The following is a 24,668-nucleotide window of genomic DNA, read 5'->3' as shown; positions in this document are numbered from 1 at the left end:
GATTTGCTTCATCCAAGAGAGCCTTTTGCAAAATATCCACTTGGCCAGGAATAGCCAAAGTTTCCCACATTGACATAGACACGTTCATCTTCTTCATGTTCTCCACGATATTAAATGGCGCAACAAAGTGTGATTTCTGATGTGCTTTAACAGCACCATGTTCCGCTGGCTTGTGAACAGTTTCCTTGGTGACAGGGACGTGAGTGTCTCCTACCGTGTTTGTAGCACTTGATGATGGCTCAGCAGTATCAGGTGACTTACCCTTATTTGTTGTTTGCTCTGCTTCAAGGGCTCTTTTTTTAGCTCGAGTATTTGCTAATACTGGTGAGTCATTATTGACTGCACAAAACTCATCTTTCTGCCAGTTAAGGAAATCGGTTTCAGGAGTAGGTGCATAATGCTGCTGTTCAGATGCAGCATTAGTGACATTTTGCTGTCCTGCCACCGTATTTTGTACCATTAATGCCTGATTTATAACTCCATTTGTGCATGTGGCTTGATTATGTGGTTCACTACAGGGGTAACACCATTCAAAATCTGCTGCAAGGTTGTTTTGCATGGGGGCTATGTCTCTTACTGGATTCGCTGCATTAAGAGGGATTGGGTTATAAGGTCGGAAAGGCCTTTGATTGATATTCTACCTATAACCCATTGCATTACTTTGAAAAGGTTGTCTATTTCCTTGGGCCTGACCTTGATTTTGCTGCTGCTAAGGCGGATTTACAATTGGATTCTGTTGTTGGTAAGGTGGCCTAGGTTGGAACTGCTGCTTTTTAAGATTAACTAGCTCATTACTAAAAGTTTGCATCATATTTTCAATCTTGAGCTGACTATTTTTTATCTCCTACAGCTCTTGTGAAGGGCTTACAGTACCTAAAAGGCCCGCAACGGTAATTTCTTGGCTGGGAACAGCAGGTAACTGGTTAAATGGTGGAATTGTCAATGGTATATTTGGGTGAATGTCCGAAAAAATGGGCATAGGAGGCCTATAGGCTATTTTACCAACTTGGATAAGACTATTTTCAGCTCTAATGGCGATATCATAAGCTTGAGGCAGCGAAACACCTCCCATAGATTGAATCATTACTGAGATATTGCTATTTAAGCTTCTCAAATAATAAAGAAAAGCATGATCAGCTGAAGGTCTTACCGTAATGGGTATCCTAGTCCAGGTCCTTTGAAACCAATTGTTAAAATCCATCATTTGCTCTTGTGGTGCCCGCTTTATGTTTGTGAGTTGCTCCACCAGCAAGAAGAAGTCGGACTTATCCTCAAAATGTCTTGTCAAAGCATCACCCAAAGCATCCCATGAGCCTATGGAGCCAACAGTTAGGCTTCTGAACCACTATAGTGCTTTCCCATTTAAAGATGCTGCCAGTAACTTAGTAGCAACGCCTTCCTCTGTAACTGATGAACGTTGCACAAAGTGGCAACATCTCTTATGTGCTCATAAGTTGTAGTTTGGTTTTCTCTAGTAAAATCTGGCAAACTCTTCAATGCAGCTAGTGGTATATCGTGAGGCTGAGCAAAGTTTAAGGGACTCCCTTGATTAAATGGCACAAAAGCAAATGCCCTTGCCATTGGTGGAGGTTTTTGTACAGGCTGCTGCACTGGTCGCTGTTGTATAGGTTGTTGTTGAGTAGGAACACTCTGCTGAAAGCTCGTATTTGTTGTACCTGCTGGTATAAAACCAGTACTTGCTGAATTTGTAGTTGAATCAGCAGATATGTCAAATGATTCAGCACTAACTGATGGACTTGCTGAATGTCCGACTTTCCTTTGACGTGTTCTGATGTACACTTAAAGACCAAGGGCTGAAAGTTGCCTTCTTGATACTGGCTTCGTTCTAGCTTTTATATGAAACCCTTGCTATGATTTGATTTCTTTTATTGCTGTTGCCGCCATTAAAAGCGTTGGAGTCTGTATTGTATGTGCGCCATACTTGCTGGTGTGGGTGTATGTTTCAGCATTTATCATTTTACATAAAGGTTGTGCTGAAAGATCAATTCTGAAAGTTATATTTTTGTTTCCATAAAACAAAAAACAAAAAAAACAAAAATGGGGTTCCTCTTGTAGCATTAGCTTCTATTTGATAGCAATCTTGAGAGTATCCTGCTGCCTTCAAAGTATGAGATGGACATTTGAAAAACCACACTTTCTTTTCCCAATTTCATTGAAAAATACTAAAGTATAATGAGGGTAAAATATTATCAAGTCATTATTTGCAAGATCTAACATTAGCATTTCACGGCCAGTTCGCAAAATCATCACATTTTCCTTTTTTCTGAGTCAACACTGGAGTTGTGGCTTTGCATTTCTCCTCTTGCGGACTCAAAACTCTCTCCAAAATTCCAGTCAACCCAGTTGAAAGATTTACACAAACTTGCAGCCTGCAGTTTAACAAAACCAATACAATCTTTGTACTGTAATTCATGTTTCAGCCACTCATGAAATTTGTTAACAATGTAATGACTTTAAGGTAATACTCCTTTCAATTTGTTCAGTATTTGACACCATTATTCTGATAGTTTTACCTTAAGCTTTCAAAATCTATTATTTTCCTGAGAGATTCACATTTCTTCGATTCAGCATTCATCACATCCCACACACTATTCCTGTAGATATTCATGCTGCTCATAAAATTATGAATGCTGCTTTTCTCTTTGAAAGTTTTTTCTTGTTTGAAATATGAAGTTGCTGCATGATTCTAAAACATTTCTATTTTGTGCTCTCTAATCAACACCTGTCGTCTTGTTAATCTCTTTTCCTAGGGTGTTGTAAGAGCAGAATATGGGATTAACTTTGCACTCTCCAATGCTTGCTCTACTTCAAAACATTTCCTCCAGGCAGGGAATGTCTCCGCTGTTACTATCTCCCCATGCGGTGTTATTACATCATCTTTGCTGGAACTTCTCATTAAATGACATAATGGATTTCTGTTTTTGAATCAGCAATGGCACTTAAATACCATAACAAAATTCTTTTTCTTTTTTTTTCCCATATTGGGCTGCCAATAGTGCTGAATTTTATTGAACTTGCTGTAGGAACTATCATACTTTTCAATAATGATTTCCATTAAATCATTTGCTGATTATGCTTCTCTCAATAGGTTGGTATCATTTCTTGTAGCAAGTACACCCTTGCAATCTGTGATGATAGATTGCAGATGCTTCCAAATGGAATTATTGCTTGGGTTTTGGAGAATCCTTCAGGATCATTGCACCATATAGAGTTTTAATTCCTATTTTTCGGGAATCCAAAGCTTCATAATACAGATTTGTTAGTCTGTTCATCTTTTCTTTCGCTGTTTTATATATCTAATATTGTTGTTTTTCTGTAATCTTTTATATCCTGCGGCATACCTTACAAGGTTCGAGCACAGGCTCGTGACACTCACAAATGATTTTATCTCTTTCAGCACTAAATGCCAATATCACTACTTATTTTTCTTTCACGATGAAATGCATTGACAGATAAAGTATGCATAGGAATAGAAATATACGGTCATTGCTTAGATCCCTTGGGATCTAACATCAGTTTTTTCCTCTTTTTGCAGCTGCTGGAGAGCGTGGAGCTTGAAGATGGACGAATGCACCAGGGAAAGAGTTCATAACCAGTCAAAGCAACAGGCAATGACTGGTTATCTCTACTCTTTATTTCTTTCATTTATATATATTTGTTCGTGTATTTCTTGATGAAAGAAACCTAATAGTTATACTCACAGCTTGTGTGAGATCTTCTCTATTCAGCATATTAATTCATTTCATACTTTGTAAAATGAAAATTGTACATATCAGTTGATGATCTATACAATGAACATTGTATCTCTTTTGCTCATGATTTCATATATAATTGCAAAAATGATGGAATATAAATGAATAGAAAAAGTATGTTTTCCTTCTGCAATGTTACTTGGAGTAAAATTTTCAGCATGTGTAAAAATTTTTGGTAACATCAGCGTTGTTAGCAACGCCAGTAGCCAAGGAGTCAAGCAGGGCAAGCAAATCTCAGAAATTAAGCACATACTTGAGTACGAGGTTTAAGCACATACCAACACCATGATCGTCATGCCTTCTTTCACCTGCGAGAGAAGCAGCCCTAGAAGGAGACTTAACTGGCATACAGACATAGGTGGAGGAGAGTCGCCCGATGCAGATCAATGAGATATCACACTCCTCAATGAACAGCACTACAAAACGAATGACAGAAGTAGTAAAGATGGATATGGCTACCCAGCAGCCTACAGTAGGGCCGGAAACAATGATGCGAGAGGATGTTGAGACATTACTGGTTGACGTGGTGACTCGGGCTCGCCAAGTGGTGATCTCTATGCAAAAACATGTTTTGGATTCAATGGTGCAGGAGCTAAAGTACGTCATATCCTTCATGAGAGTAGGGTTCTTAGCCATCTTTTTAGTCTGCTTTGAGGAACGCGAGTGGCCTAGAGTAGAGACTTCGGAGATGCACCAAGATTGGGCCACCACCAGAGAGTCAGTTGTGGAGAGCCACATAGATACTCTGACTCGTAAGGTAGTCCAAATATATTGTGATATTTATTATGCTCTTTAGAGGAGCCAGGCAGACCAATTAGCGGCAAAGAGGGCTCATGAGGAGTCAGCTACCAAGTTAACAGTAGTGAAGGCGGACCTAGTTGTAAAGAGAGCAGCTCGAGAGTCGGAAAGCAACTACTTGGTAGTCTGAGAGGATAGCATTTATGGGTCAACTAGATGAGGCTAGGGGGGAGAAGAGTAAGCTACAACAAGAGTCAACAGAAAAGGAGGTAGAGCTTGGAGAGATTGCCAAGATGATGCAAACAGCCTTGGAGATTCAGATACAGGACAAAGTAGATTTGGAGATATGGACCAAGCAAGTGCGGGAGCTACGAGCACAACTGAACAAGCTTAGAGTATAGGGGACGTCTACCACAACAAGGACGCATCCCTCTTCTTCTTAGTTGTTTGAATCTTGATGTAGTTAATGGTTGAGTCATATTTTGATGTTTTGATGTATAAATTGTCTCTATTTTGTCGTCCAAAGACGACTTTACTTTTTGGGGGGGATGATGTTGTCGGTAAAAACTATATTATAGCCAACAGGTAGAATTGGTATTGAAAAGGTCGCATGACGGTTGAGTAATCCCTTCGAGAAGTATATGTACATCGTCTGAATGGCTTATGAATCATCATTGCATTTGGAATTGCATATGTGCTTATATGAATAAAGTATTTGTTTTACGTTACATTCTAATCTATTAATGTGATAAGTATCCATTTACACTGTATAGTAAACAACACTACTACAGATAAAAAAAAAGCAGCCCAAAACATTCACAACAATTTTCCCAATTCCACCAATAACAAAGAACTCCAACTTCTCATGAACCGTACACCAAAGTAGAGAAAAAAACAATTGTAATACCTCAGCTGCAATTGCACAAATAATTTTGGAGAATTAGTCTCCAAGCAAGAACACAAAACCCTTATACCTCACCAAGGGAAAAGGAAAACAATTCAAGAAATTCTTCACAGGCAACAAAAGAAAATAATTAATTGGATGCCCTTCCCATCAAATGGCCTCATATTTATAATCTTCAAAATGGCAAAAGCTTCCCAAATGAACTTCACTTAAGAAGCTTCCTCCACACAACATTAAAATATAATAGTGTCATCGTAATATAATTTATTAATTGTGTTTGGCTCCAAAAATGACCTTTTCCACCATAACATAATATTCTGACACACAAGGCCATTGTTTCTTGTTCCCACAATTTAAAACTTTTCATCCCGGTTCTAACGAACTATGATACCAAGGTGACCAACAAAAATAGCAACTAATTTACCCATCTTGCGAAAACAATTGAAGAAGCATCAGAATCGAAAACTGACAACACTAAAGTGATCCTGATAATGAACGATGATGAATGAACCTAATGGGGTGACTTACTATAAATAGACGCTCCCTCCAAGATTCTTGGAGCCCAAACCAGAAGCCCGAAAAAAAACTGACAGCATCACTCAACTCTTCTGACTCATTTGAGCTCATCAGAACCAACAAGTTGACTTACTATAAATATTAAGTTCCTCAAATGGAACCAAAACACATGATAGGTTGTTGAAAAGCCTATAACCCCACAACTGAAACCCTCAAATCCCATTGTCAGCCCACAAGGTTGTGATGGTGAACTGACCAAGTCAACTCTAGGACCCTGCTAAAAATTGATGCATTACACAGAATACTGTGTCAACACTATGTAATTCTAGTTTAGAACTTTTTGCACCTCCTCGATCAACTATCAAATTAAGTTTGCATTTTTGTTACACATTCACACGTACACATAAATCTTGAAATTACATATATACCAAACTCCTAATGATGCAAGGTATAATCCAGACTATAAGAGGGATCACCCAACCTTGTCAATGGTAAAAGCCCAATGGTCAAGTCTCACCGAGGCATACCCAGAGCTGAGGTCTACTCTTCTAGGATGGATATCCTAAAGTAAGCAAGAAAAAATAAACATGTATATAGATTGATGGATTAATGTTTTAAACTAAATATATTAGCAAGTAGAAATATTAGCATTTAGCACAAGCAAAGAATTGCAAGCTGGCAAAAGATGAGATGCCGAACAACTCCACAACTATTATACAATAAAATACCTTGGAAAATCGATGCCTCAAAAACCAGCACAGCAATCAGGAAATTAGAAGACACGACTCAGATAATAAAAGATTTATAGGTTTTTTTTCTTTTTTGCATTTGGGTACAACTAGTTAGTCTAGCAGATGTAAATATCAGTTTTATACAGTTAAGTACTGTCCTGTCAAGGTAATTAGTACAATATAAAAAGCTGTAGAAGGTACCAAATCAATTAGTCAATGTAGATATATTTTACATCAGCTCCATTCTTAAAGCAGACACCATGTAGAAATATATATGATACCTTCAAGAGGTTTTTCTTCAAAAAGAATTTTGTAGAGTCCAACTTTAGTCCAAATTATATTGTTTCCTGAAAGAATGATAATGCATATACATCTAAAAAAATTCAAAAGAAGCATTAACTTCTCCTAGATGAAAAAACTAATTGTACATAACCAAGATTAAAAGAACTTGAAGGCAACTAAAAAGGACTATTCATCACACGGACAAGAAAATTCACTTACATTTACTGCTACACTTCTAAGAGTTGTACAAAAAGTTGTCAAGTAATTGGAAACAAGGCTGTCTTGTTGAACAATGTCTAGAAGTACTTCAACCATACCAATGTCTGCAAATCTTCGAGCATGTGTGTATACCTGCATCACATCTCTATGCTTTTCAATGATAGTGAAAACAAGTATGCAAAGCTAGCTAGAAAAAACTTCATACTAAAACACATATATAATATGTATGCATAGATTCATAGATAGCATATGTTCATATGTGTGTGTGTGTGTGCATCCTACCCATTAATGTCACTTGCATTATTGCAAGTTGTCCAAGACCAATAATAAATTTTGATAATGACCCTGGAAAAACATCAATACATGCATCAATGTTTGCTGTAACAAAAAGCAGTTCAATAGATCAAGGCTTCAGGCTTCCTAATTGAACATGGTCAGTGTGATATAGACAGGATCAATTTTAATAATGTCTGTTGCCTTTGGAAGAAAGTAAAAACAGAACATAAGCTAGTTCGATAAATCAAGCTTCTAACTAAAACATGTTCAGTGTTATCTTAACAATACAAATTATTATGTTTTATGTTGCCTTTGAAAAGGGGCATGAACAGGCAAGAATCAACTAAAATTCTAGGCCATGACATAAAAAAACAATAACGCTGTTGGAAACTGAAACAAATGGTAGCACCAGCATCAACCATAAGCAGTGCTTACAAGTGCCAAGCTCATTCTCAGATACAATAAATAAGGCCTAAAGAAATGAGATAATTAGTAATCTAGAATTGATTTCGCATTACTGGGGTATTTGTTAAAAATTACTAACTAGGCCTTCATGAGTTTAATGTGACCCAAATTTCTTTGAAGATGCTACTGACTAAAAAGTTATGAAAAATGTTTAAAATGTTGAAGTTGATGCATTAATGAAAACAAATAAAAAACTTTGTGCTTAAAATTGTCATATGGTAAAGAAATAATATGGTGTAAATAACCTCACTAAAATCAAAGCAGATTGTAGTATTGATAGACAAAAGTGGAGACTAGTTGCAAAATAGTTTGCTGATAAGGTATCAATTACTAAGAAGACCGTATACATAGAAATAAGGATTGATTAATTGCAGCCTGACATGAAGGGAGAGCTCACCAAATGGAGATTAAAAATGCTCTTCTGAAAACAGATATTAATAAAGATGTTCCTCACACTCAGAACTTTATAAAGAGGTAATCAAAATCTTCTTTCTATGTTCAAGAAACACTAACTTCTCAAAATCTAAACCAAGTTGTGGAACGTACTATGCTTAATGCAATAAACAATGTTGGAATACTGGTTTAAGACATTAAGTAGTAGGTAAAGTATGACTTGGCCATTCTCATCATAATAATCATCTTATCAAGTTTTCATCACAATAATCATCTCTTTTATCTATCACTTTCTATTCATCACTCTTTGCCCGATGCACTGTATATGCTCTCCAAAGGTTTCTGCAAGATCATAGCTAATCAAATTGTTCAAATTAATCTTTGCAAGCATATATAATAATCACTCTAGAACAAGTTTTTGTATTAAAAATTATGGACATGTAAAACACAGAATATGATCAATAAAAGACTGTAAGGTCCTCACAGACACCCCTTCTACCCTATCATGCATAAGTGCTTGAGAGTGGATGATACAAGTGTAATGTCCCTTTTTTGGGACATTAGGAATTCCCAAGTTAAATTCATATAATATTAGAATTGACTTATGAGAGTTTGAGCAGATTAATAAAATAGGTCAATTTAATATTATAGAGAGTTAAAAGAGGACAAAGAAGGAAAAGCACGAGAAGAATAGAGGGAAGCTCAAGGGTCATCTGTTGGATCTTTAAAGAGGAGGAAGTTCACTTTGGACATGCTTGGGGTTGGGTGGATATTTTGCAACCGACAATTTTGGGTAAAATCCAATCGCAAATTAGAATGACCAGCCACAGCGTGGGAGACAAAGTCTCTCCTACTTGAAAGGGAAAGCTCCCCCTTCTCACTGTGTTGGTTCTCAAAACCGCAAATTGGAATCCTACGAGTCTTTCCAACTCGATGCCACGATATCCAATCGATTATGGCCAACTTGATGGGATTGATCGATGCGATCCAAATCCCCTGCACTTCTGGCTCTGCAAAACCAAGGTGGGTGCACCAAATCCTGAACAAAACACTTAAGTCCAGGATACTTATAGAAGATTGGTTAAAATATGAACGCAACGAAATTTTTCCAAATGGCCAGAATTACAGAAAGCTTTTAACTTGCAAAATACAAATTAAGAATAATGAATATACGAGTGTTCAAAATAAAAGAAAAAGTAAATGCAACAAATGAATATATTAATTCTTCAAAGGAAAGATACAAAACAATTGCCAACATATGGATTGCAAATTATGAAAAATATAAAGACCAAGGCCGAAGGGCAATAGAGTCAATATTATAAGTTTAAAACATACAAATTTATAAAATTCTACGCAAATTAATTATAAACAATTTAGTCATCAAGATGCAACAGATCAAATATATGGACACAATTTTAAAATAGTCTAGAATGTATTTTAACTCCTGTGGTAGGGAGACAAACCAAACATAGTTTCGAAAACAATTAAATATTTCTCAATATCTATGATGTTCGATTTTAAAATGCTATACTTGATCATGTCCACTTATCTATCATATAAATTATTTATAAAATTAAAAATAATAATTATAAAGGATGAAACTATATAATATTTTAACTCTAAAGCTTCATGCAAATAAAATAAATATTTCTTACTGATTGTGCCGGAAATAAAATTGCACTAGAGACACTCCTTAGGACGATCCATCCAATGCGGTTTGACTCCAGAATTGCATGTAAATATCATTCAATAATCCAAAATCCACGAGATCAATTCAAAAATTCATTCCTTTACCTATGAAAGAATATAATATATCATAGTGCATATAGTATGCAAAAATTAGGAAGAGTCGATATGAATTGTCACGATTGTATCCCTTGTTTGTTTTACATCTCCTATTTATAAATGTATAGATAGTTACACGATTGCCACTTGACCATCATACCTCTTCATGACTAAAAACTAATTACTTTGTTTTACATAATATCATTGTGTAGTCAGTGGTGATTTAATTCCTTTTACAGATACGATTCAACTCTAATCGAAAGCTTTTGATTAAAAATTGTTGCGGAAACCCATTTAAAATGTCTTATTAAAGATTTTATCTCTATACAATTATGCCCGATATCCATTCACATCACAAGATAGATCATTTCTCCATCTCTGGGTTTCTTCAAATTTTGAGTTCAAGGTCTTCAATCTTTCTCGAGCTTACTCCATATTTTGCCTCCTGTGAGCATTCCTGCAACAAGCAAAAAAGATCGATGAGTATTACTCAATTGAATCAAACAAATTATTTGAATTCTTGCACACATATATTATCATTCAATTTTATGCTTCCACGGTGATTTCCATATACTTTGTTATTTTGAGGATTTTTACGTTCCAAGGCACTCGATTGGAAGTATCGTTATTTGACTGATAAGCAATTTCCTCTTCCACAAAGGCATCAAATCATCTCATGGCACTACTTGTCTTTGAAATATTATTGAATTACAAGTATGCAATTATTATTATTTCATTAGTTTGAATGGTATACCCAACGTGTCCTTAATACTCGTATTCTTTTTATCATTCCCTTCATTCATTTTATCAAGTCTCCAATATATAATCGCTGCTAAATTAATTATTTAAAAATTTCTTATTCGCTTTCCAAGCTGCTCCCGACAATATCTCTATGTTGACATGTTTGAAGGATTGCTGCTTTAATAGATTGCCTTCAATTTCCACGGTTTGCTTAGGCATCACAACATTTCCATGTTATCTTTTCATATATTTCCACTTGGCACTATATGTGTTTCCAGAACTCCATGGTCTTCTAAACTTGCAAATTGATTGTCTCTATTAAAATCACTTCTCAGGGACGGTGATGCGAACTCTCAATTCTGCTGCTATTTAAATCCAGGTGACAAAGATCCTCATATAATATGTGAATTTTAATTGCTCCATTGCAGCTTCATGTAATAGATGCAGGTCAGGATTGATTTGATATTTCATTCACATTCCCAATATGCATTCAGCATATAATAGCTCTATCACAATGCATTTTATCTGTATACAGACTACTAATGATTTATGTCCAATCAATGCAAGGAACTCATAATTTTATTGCTTGATGTCTCATATACAAAAGGACATTTGCAGAATGAGAATAGGCTCCTGGCAATATGTGAAATGTGCACCCAGACATTCTTTGCAATCCTAGTTATGATAAGGTTCAAAAGATTTCACAGATAATAACAAATTATTTTGAGATGCTTATAATAATCACTTTGCATTGTTGTAGGAATGATATCAGCAAGGTTCATTCTTGTAAGTCCTGTAGTAAACGCTCCCTAGTGTTTGTTCTTATGAGCTCTCTCACCAGCGCTCAAATCATAGTTCGATATGTTCCCTGCTTCTACAATAGAGCAATACTTCATTCTTGCATGCTCCGAAGTTGTTAATCCTCAATCCTTGGAGGTTCCCAGGCAGTAATGTATATATAGACTTTCATATTTGGAACTCCCTCATACATTCTAGATACAATTAATTATAAGCACATATTTAGAGTCCACAATTGCTATGCCTTATCCAAGCTATATACAGTTGTTTTATGCTACTTCAGATCAGAGTGAACACATTGATCTCCCCCAAAACTATCATGTATTTCAATCACTTTTTAGGACCTTTTTGTCCATGCAATGATGATGCTTCTGATATTAACAACGCCAATTCTTCATTTATCTCCCATATCATTACATAAATGGAGACTAAAAATTTGGGCTCCATAATACTTTTCCTTGGATCAACTCTAGGTTAGTAAGAAGTTGAGAGATTTTGTAGAGGGATGTTACCAATATTCTTTCCTCTTGACTTTCAGGAAAGAACCCACTTCCTTGTGAAGCAAGTAATGGGCAGGGTGAAATCTCTAAGGACGCTTCTATCTAAAAGTTGTGAACGATGATATCAATAAACCAACACTAACTCAAAGGCTCGCTGAAAGTGTATTGATTTGGCTCTAAGTCCGGCTGTAATTCTACATGAATAAGTTTTACTAATAGGGCACAAAGGCTTACAAAAGTAAAGATATCTTAACCATTTTGTGAATCAAGAAAGAGATATAAGCTAAAGACAAAGCTTCTAACTATATATCTCCACAATTGCTCCTAGTCAAAGCTCTGGCTCCAGTTGCTTCTTAACTCTTTTTATACTCAATTATTAAGAACACAAGATCACATAAACCAAAAATAACATATGCAAATCACAGACAAAGCTTCTAATTCACACAAGTAACAATCTCACTCAATCAAAGTTAAGTCTCAATTGCTCTTTTGTATTCACTTTTCTATCAAAATAGTGCTACACAAACAAAGTTCTACTGGCACAATTTCTCTAGAGCTCTCTTGCATACAATAATAGATGATTTTACAATGAGGGGGCACTCCTTTATATAGGCACAAGAATTGAGAAAAAGATGGAGAAAAAAGTGAGAGGAACTCAACCAACTTTGACCAAGTCTAACTAGAAGAAAAATTATTGGGTTACATGCAACTCACATTACATGTAATTATATCTTTTCATGCAATGTATCCTCTTTGATCTAGAAACAAAAAAAAAACAAAATAACAATCTTAAATATTGGTCTTTAGTGCCTTGAACTTGATGGTAACATCATGCACTATAGGAAGATCAGAAATCTCCATTGTCTTTGATATTGCCTCTATCCTTAGTACATCTGCATATGCTGATTGCACAACCTTAGAATTTGTCGTCAAAGAATCTAGCAAGTGTTTTGTCAAAGATTTATAAAGGACAAACTTGTTCATCATGTGAGAACCAAGATCTTAATAATCTAAATAAGCATTGATAGTGATTATATATTTTGAACTTGCTCTTTCAACTGCAATCAATACCATGTTCATCAAGAATCTAACATCCCATTTGCTCTAAATCACATGTGATTCCTGTTTCTATCATCTGACAATCTCCAAGAGTTGTCTGCAACTTTGTAACCAGCTTTCTCAATGTTTCTTCTTTATAACCCATAAGCCCTTGATATCTAAAGAACATTTCACAGGATGGAAGAATGTCACATGAAACCATGGCATCTAAATCAAATTAAGCAATCTCATCCCAGTCATTGAGAATCTTTTTCAAATCATCTGCATCTTCAGTCAAGGAAGAAATCAAGCCTTGCTCCATTTCATTCATATTTTTGATACGCTTAAGAACTGTAAATATTTATGTAATGACCCGAACTCCTTCAAAAATGACTTCTCCTATCCAAGACTTAGCGGCTTCAATCAGCTTTCTTTCCTTGGATGTCTAAGACACTATAACAGCACTTTGAAAAGATTGTTGCCGAGTGACTTCATTTAAGCGAGTAACCTCATGTTTGAGTTGATTCTTCTTTTCCTATAATTCATGGTTACTTTTTGACACATTAGCTAATGCATCTTGAGCATCTTGTAAGCAACTCAAACATGACTCCTTCCCGATTGCTACCTTAGTGAACTTGTAATCAAAATGGGTAAGTTCTTTAGTAGGCTTGTCCACTAGTGGCTCAACAATTTCAACAAACTTGGTTTTCTCCGAATCAACTAAGATCCTTGAAACAATATTATCTTTCAAAGATTTGGACTTAGTTTTCTTTATAGGAAGGTTATCCAAAGGTACAACCACTTTCCTTCTCTTCATTGTGATCCTGCTCAACCATGCAAGCAAGCTGAAACTTTCATCTGTGGAAGCAGGTACAGTGGAGACCATTGCCATTGATCTTGATTGTATTTCCGTTGCAACTGAACAAGACTCAGTTTGCACAACTGAATTCATAGGTGCATGGTGAGAGGATTTTGTCATGAATAGCTCAAAACCCGTCAAAGATGTATCAAGTTGAGAAACTTGACCCTTTTTAATAGTTGGAAAATCTTCGAACACACTTCCCAAATGTTCGTATTGTTCATTTGTTGAAGAAATAGGAAGAACCAACATATTGACTTTTGAAACTAGAATAGGTGTGAAAACAGTGAAAAATGGATCCACATCATCATCTATCTCATCCAGAAAAGATGCTTCATGCATGGATGGTGCATGAGTTTGTGCAGGTCCTGGAGGAGATATGATCATAACTTTCCCTTCTTCCTCATCTTCGTCTGATTCTGTCTCTAATTCCTCCTCTGATTACTGAACTAGTTTAGGGATCTGAGATGATTTAGATCCCTTTTCATCCTTCCACTTGAATTTAAGATACATCTTTGCACTAGAAGAAGAAGCTCCATCTTTACCTATTATTTCCAGCTGTGATTTCCTTCCAAGAGGACCAAAGCTTCCACAATCCAGACCTAATCTCAGATTAACCCTTTTTAGGCCTTTAATCCTCAACCACTTGTTGGTGTTTGCTAAAATAGATTGAAATCTATCAAGAATGGATGTACCTTCCTTCTGCTGCCATTGAATGGGAAAAGAGCATCTTTTATCAAAATTTTCCTAATGATATTCGGGATCAAGAACATTGTCATCATCTTCAATTTGGAAATCCGATGGGATCTCAAGCATGTTAAGATCAATGATTTGCTAAAAAGTTAATCTAAAATAATTCATCTTTATTATATCCATTTTTGTTTGCATGTCAATCCAAACATCCTCGATACAATGAGCATGTGTAAAAGCCCTCTTGATTTGAGAATTCATCTCTTTATAATCAAAGCCAAATCTAGCTTTGAATTTCTTCAAAGTGATCAGCTGCAATTATGCTTCCATATTTTTTGCTTTATGTACAGGAATTGATCAAATAATTACCAATTACCAAGGGTTTAGCAGAAAAAATACCAAAACCAGGCCTATGCAAGGCATGCTGATCAGACTAAACTTCCATGAGTTGTCCAGCTAATTCCATCAAAATGATTTTATCAGTAGCATAACTAGGTAAGGTATACAGCTTACCTTTAAAACATCCAACCCTTAAGTAAAAGTTGGAAACTAGATAAAGATACAACCATACTGATTTACCTTTTTCTCAAGCATCATCAGATATCATTTTGATGGATAACTGTCTATCAAACAAACACCAGAAATGCCCAATGAAAGCATCCCGAACTCTTCTGAAATGAAACTTACTATTAATCAGAGTGACCTGATCATAGTAATCCCAAAATGGAATCTGTAGACAATCTCCTTTGGTTGAGAGTCCAAAGAAAGATCCCATGGCAGCAGCAATATAAACAAGGTAGGAATTCATGTAGAAAGGCACTAAAATCCCTACATTGAGCAACTGTTGACAGAGCGAGTACTAATCAGTTCTCCCCAAAGGATATGTTTTTATTCTCCATGATCTAGAAGATTAATTTGTACATCCATAGTTCAAAATCGGTGGAATATTTAAGACAACAAACCCTGCTGAGAAGAATGATAAGATCTTTGTACTCCTGCTTGAAATTAGACCTGTGAACGGTCTTTGGCCATCTCAAGAAGTTGTTCCTCTTGGTATCCAACTAGTATTATTCACAAACTTTTGATAATCTCCCTTCTTCTCATTCCATATTTCCAAAGATGATTCTTTGGTCAAATCTACACATTCTACATGATGTGGCACGTTAAAAATTTGCTCGGTAACTTCTGGATCAAGACTAGTAACAAGCCTACCATCAACATCCTTGATCGTCTTTGACTTTGGACTGAAATGCTTTGCACATCCGAGAACAAACTTAGGTTCTATGGCACCCGTGGGAAAGGTAGATATCAAGTGAATATGACTCATGACCAACAGGAGTTTCTATTCTTCGCAAAAAATCAGTAATGTCCACATGTTTAATTTTTTTGGCTAACACGTTGTCAAGAATGGATGTGACTTCAGATGGAATTACATGAGCCAACTCTTTATCAAGCTGGTATTTCATTTTGCCCTTAGATTTAGATGGTGAGGGCATCTATTGCTCTTGTGATGCAACAAAAAAAATCCCACAACATAAATACATCATTAGAGAAAATCACCATAAAGGTAGATTCTTGATCAACAACAAAGCTTTGAGTATGGATTAGATTCTTTCTAGACCCAATGAGATAATCTCAAAAAGAGACATCGTACACATATAGTGGATGAAAATGGAAGATGGAATGAAATATTATGAAAGTGAGAATGGAAGGAAAGGAATATGTGTGAAGGTGGAACGCATGGGAATGCGAGTGAATGGAGATTGCTGATTTCCAAAAGTGACTTAGGTTTTCAAGATGCTAGTGCATGGAAAATGGATTACATGTAAATGCAACATGTAATGAGGAATGCAAAGTGAGATGATATGCGGATGCGAATGAAGGATGAGCTTACATGTAAATGCGGACAACGGATGAAGCGCGGTGTGTTTTGACACAGGAAGTGGAAAAACATGTATTTGCTCATGGAGGCATAAGTACATATGGAAAGATGGAAATGGAATGAAACTTGCGGTGAAATGAACTTTATAATCATCGTTGTGGAAAGGTCAAGTCAAAGTACATGGGAAAACATGCATATGACAATTTTGACCTTTCAAAAAGTGACTAAGTCAAAAATGGATTTTAGAGATGCAATTACATGAAAGACTTTTCATATAATTATGTCGTGTGTTGGGTGGATATTTTGCAACCAACAGTTTTGGGTAACAATCCACTCGCAAAATAGGATGACCAGCCACAATGTGTGAGACAGAGTCTATCCTACCTTAAAGGGAAGGCTCCCCCTTCTCACCATTCCTTGGATCAAGTCAAGGTAAGCAAGAAGTTGAGAGATTTTATAAAATGGGTGTTACCAATATCATTTCTTCTTATCTTTCAAGAAAGAATCCACTTACTCATGGAGCGAGTAATGGGCAAGGTGAATCTCTAACTACAGTTCTATCAAGAGTTGGAAACAATAATACCAATAAACCTTCACTAACTCAAAGGCTAGCTAAAAATGTACCAGTTTGCCTTAAGTCCATTCCTACTTCTATATGGAAAAGTTGTATAATTAGGGCACAAAGACTAAGTAAGAATAACTTAACTATTTTGCAAATTAAGAAAGAAGTAAAAGCTATAGATAAAGCTTTGAGCTATATATTTCCACAATTGCTCCTAGTCAAAGCTCTGACTCCAATTGCTTCTTAACTCTTTTATATTTAATTCACAAAATACAATTACCCAGAACACAAGATAACATGAATCAAAGTTAACTCAGATAAATTATAGACAAAGCTTATAACTCATACAAGTAACAATCTTACTTAATCAAAGTTAAGTTTCAAATGCTCCTTTGTATTCACTTTCTTTCAAAATAGTGCTTACACAAACAAAATTCTGCTAGCACAATTTCTCCAGAGCTCCCTTGCATAAAGATCAAGATGATTTTACAATCAAGGGGCACTCCTTTAAATAGGCACAGAAGTTGAAAAAAGGGTGGAGGAAAAAGTGGGAGCAACTCAACCAACTTTGACCTAGTCTAACTAGAAGAGAAAATATAGGGCTACATGCAACTCGCACTACATTTTTTACATACACATGTACCTCGCATTGCATGTAATTACATCTTTTCATGTAATGCATCCTCTTAGACCTACAAACACAAATAAGAACAAAATAAACAATCTTAGAGATTGTTTCTCAGTGCCTTGAATTTAACGATGATATTAGACACTGTGGGAAGATTAGCAATTTCTATGGTCTTTGATATGGCTTTGATTCTCAATACGTCTACATACACTGATTGTACAACTTTGAAGATATGCTCAATGACTTCTAGATCAAGGCTAATGACAACCTTGCCGTCGGCGTCCTTGATAGTCTTTGATTTCAAGTTCCATGGCCGCCATAGGAAATGTAGATAGGAAGTGAATGTTACTTCTTTTGATGCGCTTCATCTCGTGGCCAACAAGAGTTTCAACTCTCCGCAGAAAATCAGCCATGTCCACATGACTGATGATTGTGTCCATTACATTATCAAGAACAGATGCAACTAATGATGAAGTTACATGAGCCAACTCTTTCTCGTATTGATATTTCATCTTTCCTTTGGATTTTGATGATAAGAGCATCTCTTGTGCTTGCGCTGCAACACAAAAATCCCAAAACATAAACACATCATCAGAAGGAATCGCCATACAAGTTGATTTGTGATCAGCAACAAAGATTCGGAAATGAAATGGAGACTTTGTAGATCTAATGAAATGATCTCAAAAAGAAATCATAGGCATATGCAATGAATGAAGATGAAAAGTGAACGGAATGCGAAATGAAATGTTATGAAGATGGAAAATGGAAGATGGAATGAAATGAAAATATGTGAAGGTGGAACATATGGGAATGCGTGCGAATGAAGATTGTTGATTTTCAAACATGACTTAAGGTTTTCAAGGCATTATTGCATGAAAATGGCTACACGTAAGTACAACATGTAACGGGAAATGAAAAGGAGATGAGATGTGAATGCGAATGGAGAATACACTTTACATGCAAGTGCAGATGGAATATGAGGTGCAAAGCATGAAAAGATGCAGAAACATGTATTTGCTCATGAAGATGCGAATGCATATGAAGAGATGGAAATAAAATGTGATGATGCTTTCGCATGAAATGAAACAAGAAGTTCTTGGGAAAGAACTTGTAACTTCTCCAAAATGGAGAAAACCAAAAAGCAAGCACAAAACACAAAAACTCAAAAGAAAAATGTACCTTTGGAAAGTGACTCAAACATGTCAAGATGCAAAGCACTTCAACACGCAAATTCAAATTTGGAATTTGGGGAAAAACCAAAAACATGAAAATGAACAATTTCTTCATTTTTAAAGGAAAAATGCACTTTCCATGGTATTGATTTCAACAAGTGGCAATCATCAAGCAATATTGTGCATAAAATCAGAACGATAAGCACAAATTAAATAGCAAGAAAGAATAAGTCCATTTACATGAAGATTAAGTGCCAAAAATGGTGGAAAAAGATGCTCCAATGTTGAAAATGTCTTTAAAATCACTTCAATCTTTCAAACTTTTGCAAATCCGAATGGGAGAAGACAAAAAACAAGGCGTTTTAGTTGAAAGATGCCAAAACATGCCCTATTCTTGCTCCAAGATCCAACGTTTTTCTCCAAGGCACATGATCAAAATGTTTTGGTCATTAAACACCAAAACATGTACCAAAATGCGATGCAATCACTAAAATGCGCTAAATTGATTCCTTCTTGGGCAAAAACCTGGGCCAAAAATGGATCTATTTGGAGTTTTCACCAAAAACGTGCCCTAGGATAAAGCTTAGAAAAACGTCTTTTTGCAAGATAAATCCATATTTTATGTTAGACAATCCATTGCCCAGCAAAAACGACCCTATTGGAGAAAATCTCATGCAAAACAAATAAGTAAATCTCTCATAATCTCCAAAATCAGGTTCTTGAAGGCCCATTATATGTGTTCTTCCAAAATTGGACTTTTTAGGAGGCACAACATGTTTTAAAACATGCAAAAGGTTAAAATCAAACCTTTTAAGATGGAATGTATATTTTAAAAGCTCCCCATAAGGCAAATCGCACCTTTTGGGAGGCATTACACATTTTAAAATATGCACTTGATTAAAATTGGACATTTTAGGGAGAAAAGCATATTTTAAGTGAATGCTCATGTTTTTGATGCAATGATACATTTCAAGTGAATGCTCACATTTTTGGTGTAATGACACCAAAAAGGTCCACTTTTGATAGTCTTATGCTTTTAAGTTGAAATTTTATATGAAGTGACAAGTAAAATGTCCACTTTTGATAGATTTCATGTAATAGCATATAAAATGTCCATTTTTTATAACTAGAGTCATTTAATAAACATTTATCAATTTAATTTCATTAAAATCTTACTTTAATGGGGGCATAAACCATATTTATATATCATATTAAAAATATAACACATAAATATCATTTAAAAAGTAACATTTAGATGAGCATTTGATTTAAATGTCAAAAATTAAACTGAAACTATATAGTTTATGTAGTCACTTTAAGTGAAAAATCAAAAAGTAACTCAACTTGAAATTATAACATAAAATGCATTATAGTTACTTTAAGTGAAAAAATTAATGATAAAGTAACTTAAAAACATAACATAAAGTGAATTTAAGTTATATTTTTCAAAAAGTGAATGTCGAATTAAAAATATAACATGATATTTTTAATTCATGATTTTGCATCAAAAAGTCCACTTTTGAGGCGCTAAAATGACCATAACTCTTGACTGACAACTCTAATTATGCTCTAGGTTGGACCAAATCGAAGGGGAAACCGAAAGCCATGACATGAGAAAAACCAACAAATGCAAACTCAAAAGCAAAGAAAAGGACGATGAAGGCCTCAAAATCAAGTGAAGGTTTGACAAAAAGCAAAACGAAAAAAACTTGACGAAAACCTTTGACAAAACAATTTATTATACAAATTGAACTTGATTGATCGATCAACATTGAACAATTGAATATCAAGTTCAACTTAGAGAGGCGCGAAACTAGCTTGAAAAAGTTTCGTGTTCTTACCAACATTTTGTGGTGACAAAATGTAGGACAACATTGTGCAAGTGGATGCGAAAAGTGAGATGAATTGAAATGGAAATGGAAAATGAAATTTCATGTACATGCGGATGAAGAATGAGATGAAATACATGTAATCACATTTGACAAATGAAATGCGAAGTGTTGTGACATGAAAAGATGGAAATGGAATGAAATGATGCTCTTGCATGAAATGGAAGTGGAGTGAAGTGAAACATGACCAAATTCTTGGAAAAGAGCTTGCAACTTCTCCAAAATGAAGAAAAACGGAAAGCAAGCACACAAAACACAAAAGCAAACCTCAAAAGAAGAACGTACCTTTGGCAAATGACTCAAACATGTCAACAAACAGAGCACTTCAATATGCAATTTCAAATTTGGAGTTTGGGAAAAAATCAAAAACATGAAAATGAAACATTTCATCATTTTAAAAGGAAAAATACACTTTCCATGGCAATAAAATCAACAAGCGAAAATCACCAAGCTAAAATGTGCATTAGAAGGAAAATGTCTACTTACATGATGATTATGTGCCAAAAATGGAGGGAAAAGCTCCAATATTGAAAAATTCTCCAACAATGTTAGACCTTTTAAAACTTTGCAAGAGAAATCCGTAAGGGTCAGCAAATGAGGCGTTTTTATGCACAATGTCAAAAACGTGCCCTAAGATTGCTCAAACTTCCAAAGTTTGTAGCAAATGCATGATCATGGGACGTTTTTGAAAAAAACGTGTTTCAAATCTGCATGTTTACAAGTTGTTTTTGTCATTTGAATGCAAAAGCGTGCCCTTTGGTGTATCAAAAATGCATGTAAGTGCCAAAACGGCCCTTCTTCAAGCAAAAACGTCAGCTAAAATAACAAATTTTAGGTGTTTTCTGCCAAAACGTGACCTTGAAAGGAGTCAAAAATAATGTTTTTTTGCATGAAATCAAACAACCATAGCATGGAAATGCCAAAAGATGCAAAAAAACCTCTCCTTGGGATTTTCGAGTCATTCCATGATCAAATCCAAGTATGGGAGTGAAAAACGGGATCTTGGAGGGCAAACACATGAAGTCTTTTCAAAAACGAGTTTTGGAGGATCAAATGCATGTGTTTCAATGCAAAACACACCTTTTATAGGTTATAGCATGTTTTAAAAATGTCATATGAAGCAAAACGTACCTTTAGAAGCCCATTACATGTTTGTAATGAGCTCTTCCATGGAAAAAACACACCTTTTAGGTGCATACGCATGTTTTGAAAACATGCTTTTTGCCCAAAAATGGGTTAGGAAAGTGCAATTACATGTCTTTGGTGCAAAAACTCCCATTTTTGGTGTAAAGACATGTTTAAGTTACATACACATGCAACTCAAGGTAAAAACTCACCTTTTGGGTGCATATGCATATAACACACATGTAGCTCATCTTCTTGATGTCATTGCACATTTTAAGTGAGTTTACATACAATGGCATCAAAAAGGTCAACTTAAGTGATTTTACATGTAATGACATGAAAAGGGTCCACTTTAAGTGATTTTTACACATTTAAATGATTTTTATAAGCACGTGTCAATTTAATTTTGATAAAATAATACTTAAATAGGACATAAAATTATATTTACACTATCATATTAACAATATAATGTGTAAATATAATTTAATAAGTACTATTTACTAAAGCATTTAATTTAAATGTCAAAAATCAAATTGAACTATATAGTTAATATAGTCACTTAAGTGAAAAATCAAAAAAACAACTCAACTTCAAAATATAACATAAAATGCACTATAGTTACTTCAAGTGAAAATTTAATTGATAAAATAACTTAAAAACATAACATAAAGTGAATTTAAGTTTTTTTTCCAAAAAGTGAATGTTAAATTAAAAATATAACATAATATTTTTAATTCGTGCAGTTGCATCAAAAAAGTCCACTTTTTGAGCACTAAAATGGCTATATCTTTTGATTACCAACTTGGATTAAGCCCAAAGTTAGATCAAATCGAAGGGGAAACCGAAAGCAATGATTTGAGGGAATCCAAAGGACAAAAAACCAAGAAACACTCAAAAACGAAAGAAAGGACGATGAAGGCATCAAAAATAAAGCACAAACTCGACAAACAGAAAAAGAAAGAGACTTGACGAAAGCCTTTCGTAAAAGAATTTGCTACGTAAATTGGAGTTGATTGATCAATCAAAATTAAGCAATCAAATAAAAAATTCAACTTAGAGAAATGTGAAACTAGTTTGAAAAAGTTTTGTACTGTCACCTACATTTTGTGGTGACAAAACGCAGGACAACACTTGGATATTTGCTTGATTAATGATTTGGATATTGAGCTCTCTTACAGAGTCAATTGGAAGCTTCAACTTTCAGCCCACTTGGAAGACGAAAACTCACAACACGGAAGACGGTGGACAAAAACCCATCGTAGTGGAGGCGTCCTTTAGCTATCTCACTTGTGCTTACTTATCTCTGATTTTCAGTAAATCCAACCTAATTGTATCTCTGTTTGTAAGATTGGATTTGGGTATTAATAAGAGTTATTGTATTGCTTTTGTAAAATGAAATAAAAAATCTGAGGCTGTTTAAATCTGTCCTATTGGTTAAATTGTTGGTTATTGAATTGAATATTTGGCAAAACCTGTTAGATGCATTGGCTGTTAAAATTTTATGATTCATTTTGAGTGGTTTGGAAGATGATACCCAGCCAGGGTATTACAGTAGTATCAAAGCAGGTGTATCCTGCCAGCCTGTAGGATTATCAATTTACAAAATTGGAGTATTTCAATTTTGAAATAATTTCTCTACTTGTTAAAAATAAGAAATGTTTTATTTGAAAATATCAGATTATGTGGTTTGGAGGAATCCTCAACCATTCAGTCCCAATATTTTACAACTAATTTTTGCGGGCTCCATGAGAGGAATTCTGAAAATTATATACATAAGAATTGTTGAAATTTTGGGAATCTTAATAATTATTTACAAACATCTTTATAAGAGGCACATTCAATATCAGGAGATATTTAAAGAACAATCTTCGAGTGCATAATAATGGTCAGTATATTTGAGGTTGGGATTTAGCATCTTTGGTCTTAATTGAGAAAGAAGCCATTGATAACACAATTGAAAAGAAGGTTAGACGACATCATTTGGAGAATAGTGTGTGCAGCTGAGAGGCTGGTATTTCTCTAGCTTCTAACAGAACTTTCTTGGAGTTATGTATGTGTATGTAGCTACAATGGGAGATTATATAAAATTTTCCTAAGAGTCGAGAGGCCACCATTAATAGCAATGATTAGTTGAATAAACTTGGGAGAATATTGTCAGGCACACATGATATATAGCAGGAGTTGTCAATGGAATATATAGATAGCAATATATCATGCATTGCTATACAGGTATAGTTGTCAATGGTTTAGATGCACAAGATGGGAGAATGCAAAGTGTTTAGAGAAGGTTTGTAGATTAGGATCAAATCTTGTAAGAATAAACTGTTGTTAGTCAGAATTCTATTGAATCTTCTCGGAATGTGATTCTATCATTTTTGGCTAGTAGCTCATTGTCGAGGAGCTGGAAGCTACAAGACCATCCCAGAATAAGGTTGAATTCCATTTACTCTTTATTGTGAAGGTCCTCAATCTAATAGGAGTGTCCGAGATTGGCATGCTTGAGGGTAGTGGGAGGCATAGCATCCGTTACATGTAACGTCTTGAGACCATTCAAAAGTTGAAATTCTAAACTCTTGCATCCACGTATTACCTTGACTCAAGGGAATTTATTCTGGAGTCTCAATCGACAAGAAATATTGGGAATGGCGAGGTGGGAATAAGCTTGCGAATAATGGGAATGGCAAGGTGGGAATAAGCTTGTG

General features: G+C 35.2%; 1 protein-coding gene across 1 annotated transcript in view; it reads right to left on the bottom strand.

The window, feature by feature from the left end:
- LOC149534027 (uncharacterized) overlaps window positions 1-24,668 on the bottom strand; it is a 168,085-nt gene that overhangs the window by 63,798 nt on the left and 79,619 nt on the right. Inside the window, exon 4 of the mRNA XM_089804336.1 lies at window positions 7,164-7,295. Within this exon, the coding sequence (XP_089660462.1) occupies window positions 7,164-7,295 (132 nt within the window). The remainder of the gene's footprint in view (window positions 1-7,163; window positions 7,296-24,668) is intronic.

The sequence above is a fragment of the Cupressus sempervirens genome, chromosome 10 (assembly GCF_028749045.1).
Source record: "Cupressus sempervirens isolate cs-2001-9-10 chromosome 10, ASM2874904v1, whole genome shotgun sequence".
Lineage (NCBI taxonomy): Eukaryota > Viridiplantae > Streptophyta > Pinopsida > Cupressales > Cupressaceae > Cupressus > Cupressus sempervirens.
This window is presented reverse-complemented; position numbering and strand designations above follow the sequence as displayed.